A 25,673-nucleotide genomic window follows, 5' to 3' on the forward strand; every position below is an offset into this window, starting at 1 on the left:
GAGGAACCAGCCTTAGAATGATAAAATAGAAAGACCCTTAATCAGGTTTTCTTTTGAAAGTCTCACTATTGCAGAGTAAGCTGCAAAAATTCCATCAAAAAATGTGTTACTGGCACAGTGGCACATGCCTGTAATCCCAGCAGCTCTGGAGACTGAGGCAACAGAATTGTGAGTTCAAAGCCAGCCCTAAGCAACTCAATGAGACCCAGTCTCAAAAAAAAAAAAAAAAAAAAAAAGGGCTGAGGATGTGGCTTAGTTGTTAAGTGCCCCTTAGTTCAATCCCTACTACAGGAAAAAAAAAAAAAAGTGTTTTTGAATCAAAACTTAAACTCTCAGAAGTATAAACAAAGTAAGAATTGTGAAGATGTGTAAGCACCGTTTTAATTTTTTTCTGGTTTTCAATGTTCACTAAACAATGTTTAAAATTAATATTTTATAATTCAAAATACACATGAATGAATTGTTTATAAAAATGACATCGTTAGAAGTAAAGCCACTTTGGCACTCATCCTCAATTCTGCTGGACCACCCCTTTTTCCCAGAAGCGACTGCCACTGTTTTCATTCATATCTTTTCCTATGAAATACATTTGCACCCATAGGAAATATACATATTGTTTTGATGGTGTTTAAAAATGTCAACAGTATCAAATTATGTATATTGTCCTGCAACTTACTTTTATTCATGTCTGATTGTTTTCCCTTTGATCTATTACAATAGGGCTGGATTAGCATTTAGGAAATCTGTCTTCTGTCCCATCTGTGTCACATGGCTGAAGCAATGAGCCATTCTCTTAACCTTCTAAGCCTTGCTGTATAGCCAACAATAGTTATTAAATGCCTGATAGAGATCAAGTACCTGCTACATAACACAGATAATAAATGAACATGACAAAGGCAGTTCAAGCCTTCAGAGGCTGAAATTCTGAAAAGATCAAGAGTTTATACCACATTACCTTTAAATCCTCTGTTCCCAAGTTAGCATTCTATGATTCGGATAGGATTATATTCATATTCTGTGACCTGAGGCTAATACAACAAGGATTTCCAAATTACATGGAAAAGGCTGTGAAGTATTAAAGAATGAACACTATATGAACACTGGTAAAATAACTTTTTAATTCGAAAGTGACTTTTATTTATATTTACTCAGGTAATTCAATTGTACAATGAAGTTCTTAGCATTATGAAATCCAATGTTTTGAAATATTTTCCCTCGGCAATTCTCTTTATTATAATTTTTATAATCTTGAAGAGATTCTCTTATCAGAAGATTTTCATGCATTCAGGTATTTTGCATGATGTCTAATGTGATCAGCAATAAAGGTTGCAATGAAGTAGTAGCTATGATCATAACCCTAGAAGGCAAAAATACAGGAGATAACAGTTATCTACCATTTAGAAACATCAATATTAAGGACACTGAATAAATCTCTTTTGTTACTTAATTTGTTTATAAATAGCTAAAATATTATAAGTAAGGTTTAATCAAAATCAAAGTTCTCATACTTGTACTTAAACATTTTCACTGTGTATTAAAAGAGCAGTCGAGATATGAAGGAAAATGAAACATCCTGCATAGCCTAGTTTCTAAATGCCACAATGTATATGCAAAGAGGAAATAAAGCATTAATTCCATGTGCAGAACAGACATGTGATCCTATTGACAAGGATTAAAAGAAGTAACCTTAGAGCTTAGAAACATGAGCAAGACATTTTAGTTCGACAAGAGATGCATACTAATAATACTAAAATACAAAATAAGCACATATAAACAATACAGAAAAAGAACATAAAAATGCCCCAAAGCTCTATGGTTTGGGAAGCCAAAAGCGGCCACACAAAGAACTCTACCTCCTACTATAAAAGCATATCATAACCTTGAAGAGTAATTCATTAAACCCTGACATTCCTTAGCAGTATATCAAATTGAGTAAAAAGTCAGCAAACCTTTTGAAAACTACTGTGAAACAGGAAAAAGAAAAAATAAGTAGTGTGCCAAGCAGGTGAAACAGAGCTCAGTCAACCCATCCATTAAAATTAGGGCATCAAAACCAGCACTGGTGTTGTAGCTCAGTGACAGAGTGTTTTCCTAGCATACATGAGGCACTGGCTTCAATCCTTAGCACCACATAAAAATAAATAAGCAAAATAAAGGTATTGTGTCCATGTACAACTAAAAAAAAATATTAAAAAGTAAAATGGAGAGGCAATCCTTTTCCCTTTGAGAACGAGATAAGTAGCAGCCTTCAAAGGTGGAAGAAAAATATTGATGTAGGAAGAAATTTCTAAGGGTGTTAAACACCAAATAATTTTGGAGATGGCCACCCACACTAAACACAAAAGAAACAAGGTAGAATAAACTGAAAGAGATAAAAGTCTTAGATTTCTTTTAAAGTTTTAAACAAGAAAATCATCTCTGAAGGATTTACTAGTTAAACTTTTCTAAAGCACATAAGAAATAGAAATAGATCTAATAAAAATATCATTGGAGTTTTAGGGAATAAGGCAAATCCCCAAGGTTTTGATGAATCAGTAAATATTTTCCATTTCTTATTTCCAGAGTTATATGGAATGCATATCATGGGAAGTGCAGTTACTAAAGTTTTAATGTAAAATCATCAAAGTAATTTAAAAGCAAACTATCTTCTATTGTGGAAGTGAATCTGACAGGAGGTTGTCAAGATCAAGGCTGAGACTTGGAGTTACTTGGTATGACATTTCTCAGATCAGCTCTAGATGTTAAATTTAAAGCTAAAAAGCAGATTTTTGTTTAAATTTCTATTAGTTATCGATGGATCTTTATTCATTTTTATTTATTTATATGTGGTGTTGAGAATCAAACCCAATGCCTCACACATGCTAGGCAACCAATCTACCACAGAGCCCCAACCCCAGCCCAAGAGCAGATTCTTATATAAAGAAAGAAATTTAAGAATTGTTAAACAAATACATGATTTCTAGGCCACAAAACCTTTGCAATTGAGGACTAAGTAGTATCTGCCATTTTTCACAGATCAAAAACATGGATCTGAGAGAAAATAGGCACAGATGTGGGGAACAGATGCCTCAAAAGATTTGTGTGAGAAAACCCTAATGGACTGAGAATGCCCTATTTTTATCCTTCATTTCATGGAAGCTAAAGGCCTTGCCATTTCCAACATGATGAACAGCCACTGTTGCTTTTATTATTATTCTTTGAGAAGTTCCATGGTACAAGAAAGTGCCAGTTTTGAGCTTGCTGGAATGCACTGCAAGAAAATAGTACTTCATCCTAACTCCAAATCAAATGTCTTTAACTTCCATAATGATATTTAAAGGAAGGTTCACTTTTATGAGAAAACAGAAAATCCTAGTTATGAGGGACCAAGAACGATTTTTTTAAAAAAATGTCAATATAGAGGCAAGCAAACAAATTTCAACTATGGATATACATTTAGAGCTAACTGTGTCATCCTTGATTAGTTTCAAGTCCTGTTTATAACTGTTATTAAGTGGGGTGGCTTTCTTTATTGTCTTCAGTTTTATCACTAATGAGTTGGGTTGGTATGTTAAGCAGCTTGTACAATTGCCTATACTTAGTGACACTTGAAGGGATCTTACTTTCCTCTTCTACCTCACACTTTAAATGGAAAAATCCTTGGTAGTAAAATTCCGACTCCAGGAGTATAAAAATAAACACATTCTTTCATTCTTACTCAACTCTCAGAAAGAAGCAGTGCTTCAGCAGCTATGATGGACATTTACTCTAACAGGCAGTGTTTTGCTATATATTTTCTAGACCCAATTAGAAAAGTTGGGATATGAATCTCCAGGTTGTTAAGTCTCTTCAGAGTACTAACAACCAGCCTGTTGAAAGGTATTCATTTGCTTACTTAACAAACACTGACAGTTCACAGGCTAGATAATTGTGCTAACAGAATACACAAATGAGTGTGAAAGTCCTATATTTCTGGAGCATTCTGCATGTTCTTACTTGTCTATTAAGAGGCAAATCATGTGTACAGTTTACCCAACTTCATTCCTTTACCTCTTTAATGGTGTCAAATGCTCACAACTTACGCTCTCTCAACTATCTAAAAACAAAAACAAAAACTGTTGTTTGAAAGGGCAGAATTAGCGCACGGGGATTTTTTTTCCATATAATTTTCCTTTTTATATTTTGGTATCTGGGAACCTACACTGGGAAAAAAAAAGAAAACATTATGTAGCAGAATTCTGATAGCCAGTATATAAAGATCAAATGTTAAGATCTTAAGAAGCCTCTGCCAAAATAGCCTTTGAATCTTCAAAAAAGTTCTGAGACTTCAGGAGACCAGATAGCTTCTTTTTCTGGTCTCCAAAAGGGAATACTATTTCTGCAAGTTTCATCAGTGTTAGGTCAGTGAATTTTTTTCAATAACTAAAGATAAGAACCATTAGGCCCTTCCCTTTTGAGGCCAAGATCTGATCTTTGAATATTTGCTCTCAGAATTCTGCTGTCTTTTGTTATTTTTAGTTTAGATTACCTGAAATCGAGATATAAAAAGAAAAATTATATGAAAAATTAGTTCCCTGCACTAATTACATTCTCAATTTTTTGAGTTGACAAAGTATATATAAAAATTGTGAGCATTTAACACCATTAATAAGAGGTAAAGGAATGGGCTTGTATAATCATGCACCATTGTTTTATTTTCTTTCTCCTTCTTTACATCATTTATGTATATATACCCCTTGTCATTTTCATATTATTTTTTCACAGCTCCTATTTCAGAAAGAAACACAGTTATACTGTACTTATCATCAAATGATAAAGCAGTTGATGAAACTCTCAGACCTCAGGTAATCTGAGGTCAATGGAAGGTTTTAGAAAATCTGAAAGTAGCCTCTCTGGAGCCACTACTCAAGCATGTCCACTAAGTTGTTGATCCAATTACAACAAATCCAATCTACTTTAGAACATGTAGTTCACTCTTCCTGACCTTGCTGTTAAGGAAACTGAACAAAAAATTGTGCCTGAGTTCAAAACTGATTATGAATTTAATACTTTTTTATTTTTTTTAGAAAAATTTATTTGCTCAGTCTTGACTCCTCATAAGTATAGCCAGCCACTTTTTTTTTTTTTAAATGGTACTGGGGATTGAACCCAGGGGCACTCTACCAATGAGCTATATCCCTAACCCTTTTGACTGTATAGATTGATTGATTGATTGATTGATTGAGACAGGGTCTCACTAAGTTGCAAGGTTGGCCTCTAACCTGCAATCCTCCTGCCTAGGTATGCACCACCATGCCTGGCTCAGACAACCATATTTTCTTCATTGATTGGGATATATGTATTTTAGAAAAAAATAGGTAGATTTACTTTTTCCTCTCCTGTGTGTTAACTTGAGGCTGCTTTTGTAACTCCAGAGATTTTCAGATTTTGTTGGCAGGCAGGAACTTTTGTCTATAGGAACAACAGAATTTCTTGGCATAGGACAAGGCAATCCAACAGAGCTAATACCAAGAGTTAAGGTCATTTGGGAAAAAAACATGGTTCAGTACGTCACTTATAGCTACAGTTAATATAGTTAAATGCACTACTCCACTTATAATCAAATTGGTATTTGGATTTCTCAAGGCTGGTCGTTGATCTAAAATGTTAATTGTGATGGTAAAATGTTCAAATAAATCTAGAAAATATTCTATTACTTAGGATGAAAATTCAAGAGACAACAAGATATATATATATTACATATATATATGTATATATATATATATAAAATTATATAAAATATTGGTTTTGGTAAATTTCTCAAAAAATTATATATATATATATATATATATATATTTCCCCCCGCCCCCACATGTTCAAAATATCCTTGTACAGGATGTTGCTAAGATCTACTACATAAACTATAGAGGCAGCAGGTTATGTACATTTTCTCTGGTGCTAGCTCTTACTCTATTCCTTTGCTCCTAGGATCACACCATGTTGCCTGGGAATGGCTAGACAGATGACAGAGGACAGCATTTGTAGTCATGACCTTGCTTCTAGTCCCCATTCTACCAGATACTAGTTGTTTGACCTTAGATAAATAGACTACCTCTCTGAGATTGTCTCCTCATCTGTAAAACAGATGGACAGGAAAGAAATGATCTCTCATTTGGTGGTGTAACGACTGCAAATGAGTTAAAGCCATGAAAACATTTTGTAAACTATAAGGAACCACATTATACACTGACTACATTTATTTGAACATTTCCCATCAAAATTACAATGGCTGACACATTACTCTTAAACATGAATCAAAAATGTTTTTTAAAAAATCAGCATTGTGTATGATTTTCAGTGTTCATTACTCACCCTGAAATAGATTCTGTTTATATTATGCTCTGAAGATTATGAATACTTTTTTAAAAAAGCAGAATTTCTTTACTTAAAACTATAGTACTTCAGTGAAGGAAAATCTCCAATCCAACTGAAATTCAGGAATTATTTTTAAATCACTGGGAGTAGTACAACAAAGTAGCATAAAGGTCAAATAATGCAAAGCACATATGAGAGGAACAATGCTCAGTTTCTAAGGCTAAGATGTGCATATGAAATGCAGAGTAACGAACAGAAAAGCTTGTCCTTATTCTACTGTATCAGGGTGCATGTGTAAAGAACGATATGTCCACTTATGTTAGCAACTCAGTGTCATTCAAGTATTAAGTCTTGACAGTAGGGAGAAAATTAAATAATTTTCATTGCCTAAAGCTTTCCTATTTCTATCAAATTTGGTCTCAGATATCATGAATTTAATAGGAAAGCTTTCATTTCTAGAGTCTTAATATAGTTGAACTATCTGATTAGAAAATAGTAACTTTATATTCTAAAATAAAGAGATTTACTATGGAATCCTGTTTTTTAGATTTATTATTTAGAATATCTTAAGTTTCCTAGTACTTACCTCCTGTAATCTAAAAACAACAGGGAGTTTCTTTTCTGAAGAGGCAGAAATGAAATGTTCAGGGAGTAGCTGTCCATCTAGCAAAAACTGGTCATCTTTCCCTTGATCAATTAGTATGTCAAGCTGAGAATCTGGATAGGACTTTACAAGATACGTCGCATCATATGCCTGAAAGAGGAAATATTGAAAACTAAATTTAAAAGTGCACAAGAAGATAAGTCTTCTGAATATAGTATGCCAAGATCAAAAGAAAATTTAAAGTGATTTAAGCTCTGAGGCTGCTTACATCAGACATATGATTTAAAATTTAGTAATAAAGTGATATTTCTTGGTTAAGTTAGAAGTAATTTTTATTTTGAAATAAAAATATAAACAAACCATTAGCAAAATAAAAAGTAGCCTCAGAGCATCTTTCATGACTCAATAAAATTAGAAATTTGGGTTTTGTGATGGTTGTTAGGTACAGTCATCTCTCAGTATCTGTGGGGAACTGGTTCTAAGGGTCTCTCAAACACCCAGTATGTGTGGATGCTAAAGTTCCTCACATATTGCTATAGTATTTGTATAGAGCCTACACATATTATCCTGCATTCTTTAAATCATCTTTAGATTACTTATATAATTCTATGTGTAAGTTTATTCCCCACTCTAGAGGGGTTAGGCATATATTATGGTGTGTAAGCTTTTTAAAAAACTTGGAAACTTAAGAACAAATATTAACAGAGTTATCTAGGACCTACCTTCCATTTATTTTCATCTGTTCCCAAATATCCGCTAAAGGCTTTTTTGCCCCAAGGACAATGCACTGGGTTACAAATTGGCGCAAATGCTGACACAGACTTCAGAAATAAAGGAAATTTAAAAATAAGTTTAATTTTGCTAAATCAAATATGAATAGATATTTTCAACTAGCTTAAAAATTAACTTGCAATGAAAATCCCTGTGAACAATTTTTCTTTTGATGTATTACAGGCCTCCATTGTACACCTCTCCATAATACAGTCTTTTGTATACTCTAAGAGCGCTAATAAATATAGGTGCCCAAATAACATAAAACCATGGGTTTATTTAATGAAGGTATAAACAAAAATTTGTGTTCAGTGTTTCTACTACTTTTTCCCCTGAAAACTAGTCCATAGTAATATGAAACAGCTCATCCTTACCTTAGTGAACATATTATTACACCTGAGACATTATTTCTCTTAAACTGTCAAGAAAGCAGTGAGGAGGAATACCTTAAACATGACAAAATTTTTAACTCAATTTTGTATTTTGTACAATGTTGCTTTTTTCTTTTTTTAGAATTTTTTAATATTTATTTTTTAGTTTTTTCAGTGGACACAACATCTTTATTTTTATTTTTATGCAGTGCTGGGGATCGAACCCAGCGCCCTGCACATGCCAGGCGAGTGTGCTACCTTGAGCCACATCCCCAGACCCTACAATGTTGTTTTCCATTGGATAAAGGTACAAAGATGGAATCTCTCAGCTTTAGAATATTTATCAATGTATATATTTAACAATACCTTTATTAAAAACAAGTAGATTTTATACAAGAAATTTAAAGTTGCTTTTCTACCTCAGACACAATAAACTAACTGCATTATATTCACAAAATAGGAAATAAAATCCTGTTTCCACTGTTATACTATGAAATTGCTATGAGAAATATTTTCATTTCTCAGTAGCACATCTAAAGTAAATAATCTTTACTACAAGTGTAAAAAGTTCTGGTTCAATCCCCATCATTGCAAAAAAGAAACAAACAAGGAAAAGACATCTTTACTAAGGGAATTAAATGGGTTAAACAAACCTTGCTATACAGAGTAGCTCTATAATTTTAAAAACAGAAGTAATCTTAAGATGATCATTGCTTTGACATTTCCTGTTCAACTCTTGAAATATGCTCTGCACAGAATGACACTCCATATGTGGTGGTTACTAATCGTGGCTCACTTAAACAAACAAAAATGTAAAGCTATAAAGCTTCAAATAATAGGAAAAGCTGAAAATGATGTTTTTCAATCATGTTCTAATTCAGTTAACATGTAGATGTATTAAAAAGATAAAATTCTTAAATTTCTACAAATCATGACTATTTTCTTTAACCTTAAAAAATTAAGTAAATTTTTCAAAGATTCCTGGCAAAAGTATAAATAAATGACAAAATGTCACAATAACATCAATCAAATATAACAACTTTTAGAGGGAAAAATGTGTTCAAAAACTAGAGTTTGAATAAAAGTAATGGAAAAGATAAGCTACATTTTATAAACTTCTAGTAGGCCAACAAGAAACCACTCTGATGGAATTCCTATGCTTCTAATTCTATAACATGTCATATAATCAAACTTAATACCCTCTGTCAATACCCTGAAATTCCCAACGCTTAGAAAAAAGTTTAGTCCCAATACTACAACATTATCATAATTTTCATATCTGAGAATTCCTAATATCATATTATTTAAAAAAAAATATTTATCCTTAGGCTTTGGTAATCTTACTTTATATTTTCCAGGATTTTTCAAAGCACAAATCAGAGCTCCATGACCTCCCATAGAGTGGCCAAAAATAGACATCCTTTGGGGGTCCACTGGAAAATTGGCATTTATGAGCTGTGGAAGCTAGAAAGAATTTAAATATGACAAAAATTATCAGAGAAAGTAAGTTTAGGCTTTTTCAAAGTTATATAAAATAATTACACAATATCCAAATTACATTCTTAACATGTTTTCAGCTGATAAAGACAAAAGAAAAATAAAAACAAAAAACTCGGGTAGACAGTAGTTGTTAATATCACTCAGAATAACATAGGGCATAGAATTCTTTAAAAGCAACTTTATAGGAAGATTATGCAGAAAGAGCCTTTAAAATGTTCCAAAATTTTCGCCTAGTAATTTCACATTTTAGAATACATTTCAAGGGAAAAATCCTTAGAGTAAAAAATTATGTACAAAGACAATCAATACAGTAACATTTGTTATGGTAAAAAATACATATATAAAAACATAATTTATTATTTTCCAATGAAAAATGTTTTATTTCATTTGGCAGAATATTATTTAATTATTAAAATTAGAATAATACTGGTATTTATTTTCTATAATTAAAATAAAGAAAAGCAAAAAAACTTATAATTATGTGAAAATTAATCAGAAAAAAACTCTGCAATATATTAAAACACAATTATTATTCAGAGTGTAAGACTTATTTGTTATTAAAATTTTAATTATTGTTTGAGTTTTTATGATGTAATAAAATCATAAAATTTTTAAAAAATACATAAACTGTACATAAATATTATGAATAGAAGTAATGCTTTACCACTTATCCTTTCTAACTAAGCCTTGTTTTATCACTATGAAATACATTTGAATGAACCATCTGTCAGGAAATCAAAGGTTATTGCTTATTCTATTTTCTTTGATAAGCTGGATAATATATACATTCTCAATATAACTATTAAAATTTTTAAATTCATATTTAGTATTAATTTAAACTGCAGCAAATATCATTATAACATTAGTAAACTTTGCAATCTTCACTCAGGTACTTCATAAAAATATATGAAATAGATTCACCAATACCATACTCCAGTTTCAAATTCTGAGAACTGGAAGGACTTTGTGTCTAAAATTAAACTCTTTACAATTATCAGTCAATAATTAAACTACTAATCAAATCACCTCCTCTGTTACGTAAGAGTACATTCTGTAGTTAGTCTTCCAAGGATCTTCAGTGGCATTCACATAAAACCCAGCACCAGTGCCAAAGTCCCAGCTCTCATCTTCCCCTTTAATATTGCAGCCACCTGTCAAGAAAAAATCTGGTATTTTTATCCACTCTATGGTAATTTATTTAATAATGTACTTTTAGATAAATATGCAAATCCATTTGCATTAGAGCTGTTCACCAAATATTGTGAGCTCTCTCTTTTGGAGTACTTGGTAAGACTATATTCCTGGACCTCCTGGCCTGATAGGGACCATGTGACTAGTTCTGGCCAATAAGGTGAGAGGGAATGACCTGCCAAACAGAATTCAGCTGCCAAGGTAAGGTTCATTATCTTTCTTTGTTCATGAAGTTCCATCTATGGATTCTGAATATATGCTTCCTATTTTATAGTAAGTGTCCATAAAGAAGTTATCTTTCAGAACTATATAGAGAGCCCCTTCCTAATAACCCACCCCCTCTACTATATTTCTTTAATTCTCTTTACTACTGTGACAAACTTGTGCTCAATTTTCTACCTTTAAGAAAAAGTCTTCTAATGTGCTCTGATATAACTCCCTCCTGCTTCCACTTTTCACTCAGAGCATGGTATTTTAGAGTCATGATGTCACTTGAAAGATTTAAGAGATAATAGCAAAAAATGAAACAAATTATATAATGTACATATCATTTATAACTTAGTCCTTAAATATTTAAATTTTTATAGAAAATCTTTGAGCAAGAATACTTACGAGGGCTGGTGTCTGGAGCAATGACAACAAGGCCATGTTCTGAGGCAGCTTGATGATAACCAGATTTTGATATAAAATTCTGTTCCGTGCAAGTTAAACCTGAAGATCAAAAGCACTGTTACTGTTATCTCGTGTTACACTGTGAATAGTTTAGAAACTTTTAACCTTTTTATAGTACAGGAAAACAAGTTCACTTGTTATTATTTTGCTGTAGATATAAGTTAAGTAAGATTTAAGATCCCTTTCTTACAAAATTTATAATAGTATAAATCTAAGAACCATTATAGGTTAAATGATTCCATCATTATCCTTTAGTCACTTCCTAAATTTTCAAACCTGAAACTCTTTGGACCAGATGTGCTTGGGAATTCAGAAAATTTCAAACATATAATGGCAATATGGGGCATATGTTCAACAGGAAAACAAGCCCAGCAGGGTATACTGTCCAGTAAGTTGAATGAAAACAATTACAAAACTACTACATCAATTGTTACATTACTAAAATTGATAAATTAGCTGAAAGTGTTAATCAGCATAAAAACTTAAGTATTCACAGTTAAAAAAAAAGCTAATACTATGGCCATCATAACACAAAGAACTTAAATATACAGATAGTTCTCAGCAAAAATTGTATAATTTCTCACTGACCTAAAAGGAGAACAACAATGAACATAATATCTTTCTTAAATTCAGCTTTAGCCCCAGTTTTTAGAACAGTTTCTGTCATTTTTCCTAGTTCTGTGCATTTCAGTCATGTGATAGATACCTTAATTCTCTTACCATAGGTTCCTAAGACTATGGATGACATGAGAATGACCAAGAATGAACCAGCAATAAATTCTTGAACTAAGCACCACCTAATAGCCCTTTTCTAGCAGTCAGTGCAAAATATTGCATCTGATTATTAGCAATATCAAAACTTATTGATATGCATGAGCAAATATGAACTATAAAACACTTTTATAGTTGCTAATTAACCCATAATAGAGAGCACAGAGACTTATAGTGTGCCCATATATATTGGTTAAATTAATAATCAACAGTAAAACACAAAGTTACAAATATCATTATGGGCATTCATCAGTCATGGCAGAGCAATAAAGTGGTTTGTCTACCTTATTTATTTATAATTGTATAAATCTAAGAACCATCATAGGCTAAATGATTACATCATTATTCTTTCAAAGTCACTTCCTAAATTTTCAATCCTGAAATTCTTTGGACCAGATGTGCTTGGGAATTCAGAAAATTTCAAATGTATAATGGCAATATGGGGCATATGCTCAACAGGAAAACAAACCCAGTATTGTTCAGTAAGTTGAATGAAAACAAGTAAACACTCTGAAATCCTTTTGTCATCATTTCTCAAGGGCATTGGTCAGACCATCTTACCTTTTTTTAGAAAATCAAGACTTAATTTCCAAGGTCTATCTGTTCTTCAGAATCTCACTAAGAAAACTCTTCTGCCATTTAATGTTCTTGCCAGTATGTTTTCCAGTCAAATGAGTCATAGCATGATGAAGAACTGACCCCACTACTGTCAAAGTTCACCATTTTGCAGACCTCAATGTAAATGTGTTCAAAGGAGAAAGGGTAATAGGGTAGAAAGCAGGGGTTTGGGATTTCAGATGGGATCTGTTTCTAACTGACACTCAGCCTTTTACTAACCAACTTAAAAATTCTGAGTCTGAGTTCCTTCATTGGAAAAATGGAGAATGCCACCTCTTTCTATATCATAAGAAGATTAAATGTGATTAGATGTAATGATTTTTGAATTGGGTCTCGGATAGACCAAATAGCACCCTGCACTTGAGAAATGAAAATCTGTTAGGTGCCAGAGAAAAATTTCATTTTTTTTTTCCAGTTGGAATGCAAATTCTTTGATTAAAGTAGGGAGAGTGAATTGTAGAGGCACAGAAATGAAGATAATTCAACCAGAAGGATTACTCATTAAGAGTACATAGATAGTTACTAATTATAATCTACTCAACCTAGGAGCTCTGGAGGCTGAGGTAGGAAGATTCCAAAGTCAAAGCTAGCCTCAGCAACTTAGTGAGTCCTGAGCAACTTGGCTGGGGATGTTTCTCAGTGGTTAAGTGCCCCTTGGGTTCAATCCCTAGTACAAAAAAATAGAAGGAAAAAAAAAAAAAACCAATAAACCAAAAAACTACTCAATCAACCTCATCTATATGCAGAGATAAATTTTTGTTGGCAACTACTTTACTGAGCAATTCAATTAAATGATTATTAATATACTCACGGCTCTGCAGCCATAACATTTTTATCACCTCAAAAAGAAACCCAATGCCTATTAGCTGCCATTCCCCATTTGTTCCACCTACAGCCTCCAGACCCAGGCTACCACTACTCTACCTTCTGCCCCTATGGATTTGCCTATTCTGGGCATGTCATAAAAGGGGAATTTAACCCTTTTATGTTGTCTTTGGTGGATGGATTGTTTCACTTAGAATGTTTTCAAAGTACATCCACATTGTGGCATATATGAAGGCTACATTAATTTTGTTTCTTAATAGTATTCTATTTTTTAATAATATTCTACTACATTTTATTTATTATTTCATCGGTTAGTAGCCATCTGGTTTGTTCCTAGTTTTTGGCTATTACAAATAATGTGCTATGAATGTTCATATTTCTGTGTGTGTATACGTTTTCAATCCTCTTGGGTTGTATAGCTAATGAAAGAATGTTGTAACAGTCATCTCAATTTGCCAAAGACAGGAATCACCACATGGGGACTATCTTTGAAGACTTCTTTAGATGTTCTGATTTTTAGCTAATCTGTCAACTTTAGCAACTTACTGGTAAGTAAACACTTTGATATCCTTTTGTCATCATTTCTCAAGGGCGCTGGTCAGACAATCTTACCTTTTTTTAGAAAATCAAGACTTAACTACCAAGGTCTATCTGTTCAGAATCTCACTAAGGAAACTGTTCTGCCATTTAATATAAATAGAATAAAAATTCTATATTTTACCCTCAAAAAGTTCAACTAATCTATTTTTATACATTTCAATTTTGGTTAAGAATTAATCTGATCTCAGATTAAGTGTTTAACCAAAAGTTATGACTTTAGTAGCTCTCGTCAGAAACAATGCAAAAAGAACAGAGACTGAATACACATTTGGACTGTGAGTCAGAAAACCTGCTCAAACTTACACTGTTATGTGACTTTGGGCAGTATTCAGCTTCTGTGGGCCTCAGTTTTCTTTCTATGAATTACATGATAAATAAGGTTATATTTAGCTTCATATTACTATGTATTCTAGAACAATTAAATGTCTAATTTTGTTGCTATTGCTTTTTGCCAATATCAAATGCTTTCCTAGAAAAAGTGGTGTTCTTCATTTGGTCATCGAAGTGCTTTGCTGAATGAAAATGAGATATACAACTAAGTCTTTTTTTCTAAAGTAAACATTTATTCTCATTTCAAATTGGTGCTTGGGGCATATCCTTGATATACATACAAATGGAGGATTTATTAAATAAATGTTGTAAGAACCTATTTTAAAGAAACAACAGCTCTCCATGACACAATTTGGGTGCCATACCTCTCTCCTTGTAACTTTTTCTTATAAAGATGAAGTGCTAATATCTTGTGAAAGAGAAATTAGCATAGAGGTTCAAAACTACTAGTGTCAAAGTCTTACTCTCTCACAAATCTATTGTACAGTCTGATTAGGAGTATTATTCAATGATTAAGAAGCATTAGTGTTCTTTGTGACTTTCTAGATTGTTGCAAGAGAAGCTCTATAGAGGCCAGTTAAAATATTATAGAGAACACTGCAGGAAGGTACTTGTCTATGGTCTACAATTAGTGTACCATGGTGCTCTGGTTCTATCTAATAGTGTTCTATTTGGCAAAGTCTCTACAAACTGCAGAAACGCTTGGGCAGGTATAAGTTAAATAAGTAACTTTCTAAACCTTCACCTTTGAGCCCAGGACTGTACATTCTCTACAAAGTAACTTGTCTAATTGAAAAAAGAGTGAAGTAAATCTAATTCCACAGGTCTGAAGTTTTCTTAAGATAAAATTACAAAGCAGGTGATGATAAGCCTCTATTTTATAAGAGGCTCAGAAAGCATACCAGTGAGTCAAAGTTAAAAGGTAAGAAAAGCCAGTTAAAAGGAAATTGCTTTATAAAACTCAAATGTATAATACTCACCAGACAACCAATACAGTGCAGGGCACTTTCCACTTTCTGCCTTCGGTGGTAAGTAGATAGCAAATTTCATTTTGCACTTCAGCTCAACACTATAGTTTTAACAACAATCATCACAACAAAATATTAATGCCCTTTATTAATCAAGTCAGAGACAAAATAATTAAGCACTATGTAAAAAGTAAAATATACAATACAGGTCCAAAAAAAGTGGTTGAATATCTAAACTAAGTACTTCACCTAGGCTTAAGGAATATATTGTCCCTTAAAGAGAGAAGAAAACCTGTTGGGCATAATGATTAACCAATGTAAGGTTCTGCTTGGAATGGCACAGTGTCATTTTGAATAGAATAAATTTAAAAATAAATGTAGACCTCATGTAGCACTTCTATTATTAAAAAGAAAAATTGTTCCTATTTATAAAGGGATGTATGAAATATATCAGCTTTGATAAAAAATTAATTCCAAATATTTTAAATTACATGCTGGTTCATGAGCATTGAAATATTCCACATCCTTAATCTGTTTTTTCATCATAATATTTTATCACAATCACTATTATCACAAGTAAGATAATTTTGATAAAAACCATAGAACATTCCCATATAAACAGGCATTTATGCAACCCTGACCTTGCAGATGGAATTTTAAACTTACTGCTTCAGAATAGCTCTTTTAAAAAACTGTTACACATATACTTTAAATAATAACAACAAATAGTAAATAGTTCTACAAACTCTATATGAAACTAGTTTTTCCCCACCCTACAACCTTTTCATTTGCCACATTCAAGAGATGATCCATTTACCTCTTATAGCTAATTCTTCTAGCATTTACCCTATATCTATAACAGGTCTTCATTTATTCCTTGATTTTTCAGTTTTAGTTATTATTTACTGAATTTCCATTATGGAAGAATTTTATTTAACTTCCCTACCTTTGTTCTCTGTACCTCCCTACATTTCTCCTCGCCACATCCTCTCAATATACAATTTTAGTTGATCAGTATGAAGAAGCTATAAATGCAATTCAGAGATGAACCATGTAGTATGCCAGAACTACCTCCCTCTCCTTTTAATGTTTTTTTTTTTTGTTTTCACTGAGTATGTTATTCTTTTTGTTACTTGACTATGTTGACTTTTTAGGTACAGACTCCCACAAAGACCCCATCGCTGCTAGTGAGAAATTTTCTGTACGCTCCTTTCCATTCTCTGCAAATGTTTGCTTTTATTTTTCTACCCTATTTTAAACATCTTTTCCTGTGGATGATTAGAAGTCATAACAATTTTCTGGCAGCTGTTTTTAAGTCTTCAACTAATGTTAGGGAAATTAAGCTGTCTTCTTTCATGATATACCACATCAGATCCATGACCAATTCCAGAATATTTGTTATCAACTGGCTTAACCAAAAGTGCACAGTCATGTTCCAGGATAGTTGGTGCCTTAAAACCTTTTTGTAAACTTAAAAACTTGTTAAGAGGAATAAAAAGATGTTAAAAAAGAAAAAAAAGAAAGAAAGAAAACACAAAGTAAGTGGCACACTGATAAGAGAATCTCATGATAAGCATTTTTACCACAATACTAACTATAATAACAGTGGTATGATTATCACTAACATAAAAGGAAAAAAACCCAGAATTATCAAGTATACTTCTGAAACTTCTGTTCCTATGATGTCATTACAATGCTGCTCAATTACCAAAAGAACAGAATGTCATACACAGAAATTTATTATTGAGATGGGATAGGGAGAAGGATCAGGCCATAACTACCAGGCACACAAAACTTTAAGGCTGTGCCTCTCTTCAAAGATCCCCCACCTTCAAAGGGAGCAAAGCAGAAGCAAAACTATTAAATGGTTAGTAGGATCCTGGAGCATACAAAGGATTACATTCCAGAACTATTCTTGAAAGATAACTCTATATCACAAAGGATTATACAATAAAGATTACAGGAACTTAAGTTTATAGTTTTTGTTTAACTTAGAAAGGGAAATGATCTGACTTGAAAGTAGAGAAACATCAGAAGGTAATCATAAGCTTATTAATTAATGGTAAAATTCAAAGCCTAACTTTAGACAAAATTCTAACCTATCTTAGAATACCTGAGAAATCATACATATATATTCTCTAAGACTAAGACCACAGAACATCTCTCCTCAGTGTCTGCGCTCAATTCTGTCTTTCTGGGTGTGTACTGACTGCCTCTGCTTCATAAATCAGCCTGTGCCTCTTACTGATGCGTTTTGAAATTCATCTTGCTGCAGATATCAAGGTAGTTGTTGTCCTGAGTTGAGGTCTCCTTCTTCCAAGGACCTCCTTGGACCCCTTTCCCAGTGACATTAATGACACTGAGTTTATTTTATCACTACTTCAACATCAAAAATCCCCTTCACCCATTTCATAAATTTCCTCTCAAATACAATTAATTCTATTTCATTTTCTAAAAATGAAACTTCATCAAAGCAGTACTATGCAATAGGATTTTCTACAATAATGAAAATGTTCCATAACTGTACTGTCCCCAATATGGCAAATTCTAGTCACACATTAGCTAAAAATATTCTCAGAATTTTTAATGGCCCCATAGACGTTTTCATAAAGTTTTAGAAGGCCATCAACACAAATCTGGAAGGTATTCTTTGTTAGGCTCCATGGTCCAACCCCTACAGAATTAAGTTTGGTGAAACTGTCATATAGATAACAAGAGAAACCACTTTCAAAAGTGAAATATATACCAAAATATATAAATATTTGTTTAAAATTAGGCAAAACAAATCAAATTGAGTGAGACATCTAAAGTTGTGTACATCTTCTTAATAGTTACCTGTCATGTTCAAATACTTTCTGCAATCCTCCAAAGCACTTGTTGCTGGAAATCTGTTTCAATGCCATTCTTTTCCTATTAGTGAAGATTAATCTCATTAATTTCTAAAAAAGACTTAGTTCCTGAAAACTTGAAATGAAACTCATTGTTTTCAGATCAATTATCTAAATACACAACTGTTTTCCATCCAGAATTTTTTCACATGCCATTTTTCTGATAAATAACATTTAGAAACTAACTTTCACATTCACACTTATATTTGTTACCTGTACTTGATTCTAGAAAATTTTAATAACTTGTCATACCATTAATAATTTACTGTTGCAGACTGCCCCAGATTTAAAAATAAAAAAAACCTCAAGTTACTAATCGACCAGTTCAGTAGATTAAAAAATATTAACAGTCTACCTGTCAACTCTAACAAAGAAGTGAAGGAATGGGTATTTTTAATTATGGTTGATTTTAAAACAGAAAGAAGATGATGTGCCTATAATTATTTTGATGACAATATAACATTATTGATGACTAACATTATGATAGGTATTTTTCAATATGCTAAACTAGATCAAATTATTCATCCTCTGAGAGCTTTTGAGAAAAAGTGATACATAAATTTTAGATTAATATTTCTCCTTTTAAACCAAACCAACATAGATCTGTTATTAGGGAATAAAAAGAACAGCTTGTTGTACAACATAGGTCTGCTATTTTCTAAATAAGAAGAACAGCTTGTTTTTAGGAAATTTTGAAGTTTAGCACTTAATTTTTCTTTTCTCTCCAACAGAACTTTTTAATTGTCATATAAAAGTAATTTCAAACTTACATGTAAAATGTTACACATTATATTTTAATAGTAAATACATGGAAATAATTGGAAAACCATTTATCTGTTGAGCAAAGAGGAATGAAACTGATTATAATGTGTATCTCTCAAGGGAGGATTACCTTCCCATTCCTAGAAGCATTACATTAAAATATAAAATGATAAGTTCTATATACTAAATAAAAAGTCCAGATACCAGAAACAGATATTACCTCTCTGGTGGTTTTCTTCAGTGAAATGTACTACTATAGGCTGATCAGCTGCAGCTTTAGTATTATTCTTACAAAGATATGTTAATAATAATCTTAAAAAGCAATTCTGGAATGTCTTTGCAAAATTCCAAGTGAGAACAGTTTCAATCCTGTCTTCAAGCAATCCCTTCAGTAAGTCCAAATATTAGTTTTATATTTGAAAAATGTGATTTAAACTCAGGCAGTCTGACATCAGAGCCCCTTCTCTTAGCTGCTTTGCTGTCCTGCCTCTGTAGAGGATCATTAAATACTTAAAAAAAAAAAAGACAACCAAAAATGGACTGGATTCTATAGGATTAGGGTATTACAATTCCGAAGAGAGAAATTAACATCTCTTCCACTAGTTTTTGTTTTCAAACTATAAAAAAAAAATCCTTAAATGACAAATTGTTCCATAAGATGTTATGTTACTACATATTTACTTCAGTTTTTCTTATTCATGATCCTATCTTAAAGAATAAAATTATGCAGGGGGGACACCGTATAATATTTATATTCATAAATCATGAGACCAAAGAATAAAATTTGCTAGATCATTCTACATGGGAATTTTCTTAAAGCTCTAGGAAGTATGTAGGCTTTCTCAAAATATGGTACACTGGACACACTTAAGGGGCACCTAATAAATACTATATTTTTTTGAATTTGTGAATAATATTTTGAAGTTCTTAGATATTATGTGAAACTTCTAAAAATCACCTTGTCCTTTATTTGTATCACATACTTTGTTATTCATTAATTTTAATAAACCACAAGTAGTCTATTTCCTCTGCTCTTTGAATATTCCTTAATTAAAATAATATTCCTTAATCAAAACTAAATACTGTTCATTTGGCCAGAAAAAACATGGTTAAAGTATTTTTTAAAAAATTGGGAGAATTTTTTTTTAAAAAACCCATCTTTTAAAGTCCCCCCCACATAACTTGTTTTATAAACTACCTTCAATTACAAATTAAGAACAATGTTAAGTTTAACAACAACAACAAAAGGACATAAGCTAGGAATTAATGATATATAATATATAATTATAAAACACTAGGTAGTTATATTTTTCAATAGAAATTGTCTATGTGAAAAACAACAGATGTTTTAAACCAAGTTATTATATTTTTTTTCCATTTAACCCATAAACAATGAAAGGTAAGTTTACCTGTCCAATTGCTACTTGCTTTTTAGTCTGCAATGAAGGGCAGATGATCCTGAAAAAAGACCAAATGGATTATAAATTACAAAGGTTCTTATAGCACCATTACAAAGATTATGATGAAGCTGAAAAAGTCTTATTGTCTAGAGCACAAAGAGTTAAAGAGGCAAGAGAAAAGGAAATTGCAGAAAACGGAAAAGAATCCTTAAGAAAATTCACAGAGAAGGGTTTAGTAGCTTTTTCAGACCTCAACAAGTTCCTTAAAAAGTTAGAAAACATAGTTGGGTGCAGTGGCTCATGCCTTTAATCCCAGCCGCTTGGGAGGTTAAGGCAGGGGTACCTCAAGTTCAAAAGCCAGCCTCAGCAACTGGGAGGCCCTAAGCAACTCAGTGAGACCCTGTCTCTAAATAAAATACAAAATAGGGCTGGGGATGTGGCTCAGTGGTCAAGTGTTCTTGAGTTCAATCCCTGGTACCTACCTCCCCACCCCCCAAAAAGTTAGAAAACATGAACTCCAATTCTGAAAGGTTTTCATTAAGAATGCTCATGGTGTATTATCTATTTACAACCAAATTTATAATTTAAAAAAAAAGTAACAAGAAAACCATGAACATATTTCTGAAAAGTGACACCTCCTCAAGAAGAGTCTCAGACAGGTCCTCCTGAAGGTATCTAGAAGAAGGCAGTAAGACAATAGCTCTAAGTGTATTCCTGACCTGAGGACCTTCCAGTGGATAAGATGTGAAGGTGGACCATGATATTAATGATCTTCATCTTGTGTAGACCTGGGCTAATGTGTGTTTGTGCCTTTCTATTTAGTGAAATAGTTTAAAAAGTAAACAAAAAACAAAAATAAAAATTAGAAAACATCATAAAGATAAAAAATATTTTTGTATAGCTGTACAATGTTTGGTTTTTAAAGTAAATTACAAAAGAGTAAACTACAAAGTTTAAAAAGTAAAAAAGTTACGGTAAACTAAGATTAATTTATTACTGAAGAAAAATACTTTTTAGAAAGTCTATGGCAGTATACACAACGTCCTGGAACTTAATGTTCACTCACCACTCACTGACTCACCCAGAGCAACTTCCTTCCAGTCCTGGAATCTCCTTTCATAGCAACTAGCATATACTGGTATACCATTTTTATCTTTTATCCTGTATTTTTACTGTATCTTTCCTATATATGTATGCAAATAGTTTTACTGTACCTTTCCTCTTGATATATAAAGTTATCATTGTTATACAACTACCTACAGTATCTGTACAGTAATATGCTGTTTATAGACAAGGAGCAATAGGCTATATACTATCTAGGTTTGTGTGGGGACATTCTGTGATATCCACACAATAATGAAATCACCTAATGATCCTTTTCTCAGAACATATCCCAGTGTTAAGCAAGGCACCACTGCACCTATTTTGCCACAAGCCCTGGTAACTTGTCAAAATCTTTCTTGGAATGAGAGTACTATGAAGACTTTTTTTTTTCTTTTTAAACAAATAAAAAGAAGTGTTAAGGTATAACTTGGAAATATGAGATGTAGTCATCTACTGAGAGTGAAGAAAAGAGAAGTGAGGACTAAGAGAGTAGAGGAAGATGGATTTATCTAGTTAATTGTGGGTCAAATTTGTAATATGAGCAGGAAAAAGGAGAGAAGAGATGAAGGAGGGAGGCAGACTAAAGGTCTATGAGTTTACTACACAGAAAGGACATGGTGATAAAATTGACTTATGAACTATGCTAAAGTGACCAATATTAAGTAAAATATACATATGGAAATTTACATAGTACCAATTGTGTGTCATTTGTCTGATACATGTTCCATTTAGGTTGTAATATAGATATATATTTAGGTCTATAACAGATTTTGTAGGAGAAATGGGTACTAAGAACCAGTTTTAAAAAAAGAAAAAACAGGTAAACACAGGTAAACACTAAAACAAACAAACAAAAACCACCCTCAAGACCAAACCATTTTACAGTGCACCACCAATTCCCCCAACTGGCACTGTAAAATGTATCCAACTGTTCTAGAAAGTTCATGAATGGTGTTTGGAAAAGAAAGGTTCACTGAACATGGCTTGAACATGTCAAGCCAATCAGTAAAAACTGTTAAAGATCATTGGGGTTGTACACAAGTGGTTGACGGACTGCCTCAAATGTGTGAGGCACTGGGTTTGATTTTCAGCACCACATAAAAAAATAAATAAAATAAAGATATTGTGTCCATCTACAATATTTTAAAAAACTTAAAGACAGTAAATATTCTTTATTCATAACATACCCACTTTCTAAAAGGTCAAACAGTCAAATCTTACTGTTTTCTTTTCTTATTGAAGCTAAATGTCATCCAGAAATTCAGGTTCTCACAAGTCTCAAAAGTTTTCTTTATGTCTACAGGCTGAGCAACAATAATCCCCAAATCTGAAATGCTCCAAAATCTGAAAGTTGGGTGCACAAGACACCACAATTGGAAAACTCTGCACCATGAAACTTTTGCCTTATGAATAGAATTATTTAAAATATTGTATAAAATTACCCCTGGGCTTTGTATATGAGGTATATGAAACAGAAGTGAATTCTGTTTTGGTTCCATCCCCAAGATATCTCATTATGTATCTTCAAATAGTTCAAAACCTGAAATTCAAAACACTTCTGGTTCTAAGCATTTTGGATATGGGATAGTCAACTGTTACTTGTGGTTTTGGTTACCATTCTGACTTCTTGAATTTGTATCTACTTCATTTCCAATATGTCCCACACTATCGATTATTAACAACCTGAACAGTTCTCTGCAAAACAACAGGCTGCAGCGCCCCAACTGCTGGCTGTAACTTGTTTGTTCATATTTGAAATGTTTCAACATTGCCCTTTTAACTGCCACTACCACCAATTCCAATTATATATAAGATATTAAAACTCAGCCTCCTACTTTCCTTCTAGTATGTCCCACCACAATTCTAGCCTAGGATTTTAATCCATTTAACTTAATGATCAATGGTGCCACCTGAACTATTATCACCCAATCCAAAGATGCAAGTCCCCCTGGGCACTTCCTTCGGCGCGCGAGTGACCGCGCCTTCAGGTAGCCTGCCGTGTCCCCAACGTGTGTGGGCTACTCCCTTGGCCCTCTGAGGGCGCCACCATTGCGCCGAGGGAGGCCCGTTTCCTCGGTAGAATAGGGACATTTTTTACTCGGTGCGGTGGCAGCGCACGTAGAGAGAGGGAACTGTTTCTGTAAAAGGGAAAACACTGTCCACTGTAGCGGGCACTAGACAACAGGGAGCTTCTCCGGGATGCAGCACGCCGAGCGCCCCGGGTCACACACTGTTGGGAGCTCGGTGCAGGTAAAGGGATTAGGGAGAGGAGCCGTGCCTGGGACAAAGTCTGGCCTCGCGCCACGGTTTGGCAGCGTTCGGGCGCCGTCGCGTGCGAGCCGCCATCTGCGCCGCAGGCCTCGGCGTCAGCCCGACCAAGCCTGGGTTGCAGCTGCTGCTCTAGACCCAACCTGGCCGAGGACGTTTGCTGTTTTACCCGTACCCAGTCTTACCTACCGCTGCGGCAAGGGTGCCGGTGGGGACGCAAGACGCGGCAGGGAGGGGAGGGCGGGGCCTCAACATGGCCGCCGGGGACTCGGCCCGGCCTGGCCCCGCCCACGCCGGGATCCGCCCCTTTCCGCTAACCCCGCGGCTCCGCCTCCTTGGGCCCACCCTCTCCCTTCCTTCGCTCTTCCCAGCAGGCTTTTCGCCTCCCGGTCTCGGCTCTGGGGCAGAGTCAGTGGAGCGCGTTAGAGGTTGGACCCGGTTACCTTATCCAGCGACTGTCCGCGCACTCAGAGCCTTCCGGGAGAAGTGAGCCAGAGCTGAAGCTTTAGTAAACCTGAGGGCTGTCTCCATTTAAGTCGTGGAAAGGGTTTCTGTGTACCACTGTACAGTTTTTAGAAACCAAAGAATAATTTCAAGACCTCTCTCTCTCCACCCCCAAATTTTCAGTTCACCTACTTGGTAGATGGAATTAAGAGATATTTGGAATCTTCAGTGGCAGACACGTAGTACAAGCTGCATCAGTGCCAAATGATCTCCCTTCGTCCCTCGACAAAAGTTGAACTGTGCAAGAGTTGCTGGTTGATGATTTGCAGCAAATCACCCTTTGTCATTCTGCTACTGTTTAAGCAAACTAAACGTCAGTGTACTTTACCTACTGAGAAAATGAAGCATATTGAGAAATTTTAACATGATTTCGAAAGGACCAAAGTGTTGGTGTGTGTGTTTCACTGTTAGATTAACAGACCCTTTCCTCTTGGCTTCACCGGCAGGCAACCCGTGCATTTGCCTTAGGTCAGAAAGAACCCTTGCTTGGTTTATTTTCACAAGAGTTTTTGGTGTTGTTTGTTTGTTTGTTTGTTTGTTTGTTTTAAACACGGGCCCTACTTTTTTGTTTTGCTCTGGGTCCTGCAAATTATGTAGCTTATCTTGCTATAAGGAGTGGTGGGTGAAATGACATCAACGGAAATTGACATAAACATGGATGAGCTGCCACACAGATTACTGCCAGTATCTGTTGTGCGGCTCAGGTCCATTTTGCCATAATGACCTTTATACTGAACTAACTTGTGGACCCGTAGAACTAACTTGTGGACTCAGACTAGAAATAATGTTTAAGCAAAAATAATGTTTTTATTTTATGAAAGCATTGAAGTGAAAATTACTTTTATGTAACCCTGAAGTCCTTTCCTACAGGGTACTTAGGTTAAGGCAGTTGTGATAATAATCAGAACTGAAATTTCTTCATTAAGCATAACTAAAATTATAATGGACCCTAAAATTCTATTTCCTTAACATATTAGGGATGTATATTATTATTTGAACATGGAAGCAAAGTGAACTTAAATAAGAAAGTAAGTTGACTTTTCTGACAATGAAACTATATTTAAATGGATAAATACTAACTACTAAAGAAACAGTCCAAAAAGTATATGTAAATGTGTGACAGATTTAGGGACTCTTAGTTTGATCTAAAATGAATAAGATAGAATCTTAGGAAGACAATAAAAGAATGAAAT

General features: G+C 33.8%; 1 protein-coding gene across 2 annotated transcripts; it reads right to left on the reverse strand.

The window, feature by feature from the left end:
* Positions 1–1,109: 1,109 nt before the first annotated feature.
* Positions 1,110–24,269, reverse strand: Esd (esterase D). Of its 2 annotated transcripts, none has more exons than XM_076872131.1 (10): positions 24,166–24,269; positions 20,614–20,662; positions 18,390–18,464; positions 15,567–15,655; positions 11,383–11,481; positions 10,606–10,730; positions 9,424–9,543; positions 7,660–7,758; positions 6,920–7,087; positions 1,110–1,357 (listed from the first exon to the last, which is right to left on the reverse strand). In XM_076872131.1, the coding sequence occupies exons 3-10, from the start codon at positions 18,455–18,457 to the stop codon at positions 1,277–1,279; spliced, it is 849 nt and encodes a 282-aa protein (XP_076728246.1). In that variant the 5' UTR covers positions 18,458–18,464; positions 20,614–20,662; positions 24,166–24,269; the 3' UTR covers positions 1,110–1,276. The 2 variants fall into 2 exon arrangements, with proteins under 2 accessions (XP_076728246.1, XP_076728247.1); XM_076872132.1 differs by having other exon boundaries at positions 24,162–24,269.
* Positions 24,270–25,673: the final 1,404 nt, after the last annotated feature.

Source organism: Callospermophilus lateralis, chromosome 12 (genome assembly GCF_048772815.1).
Source record: "Callospermophilus lateralis isolate mCalLat2 chromosome 12, mCalLat2.hap1, whole genome shotgun sequence".
NCBI lineage: Eukaryota > Metazoa > Chordata > Mammalia > Rodentia > Sciuridae > Callospermophilus > Callospermophilus lateralis.

What these genes read in the sequence shown, in the direction of transcription:
- Esd (XM_076872131.1), bottom strand. Translation starts at nt 18,457, where the DNA reads ATGGCATTGAAACAGATTTCCAGCAACAAGTGCTTTGGAGGATTGCAG. An exon ending in TGCACTGTATTGGTTGTCTG is followed by an intron (nt 11,482 to 15,566) that starts GTGAGTATTATA and finishes TTTGATCTTCAG; the next exon opens with GTTTAACTTGCACGGAACAG. An exon ending in TTGTTTTTAGATTACAGGAG is followed by an intron (nt 1,358 to 6,919) that starts GTAAGTACTAGG and finishes TTTGCCTTCTAG; the next exon opens with GGTTATGATCATAGCTACTA.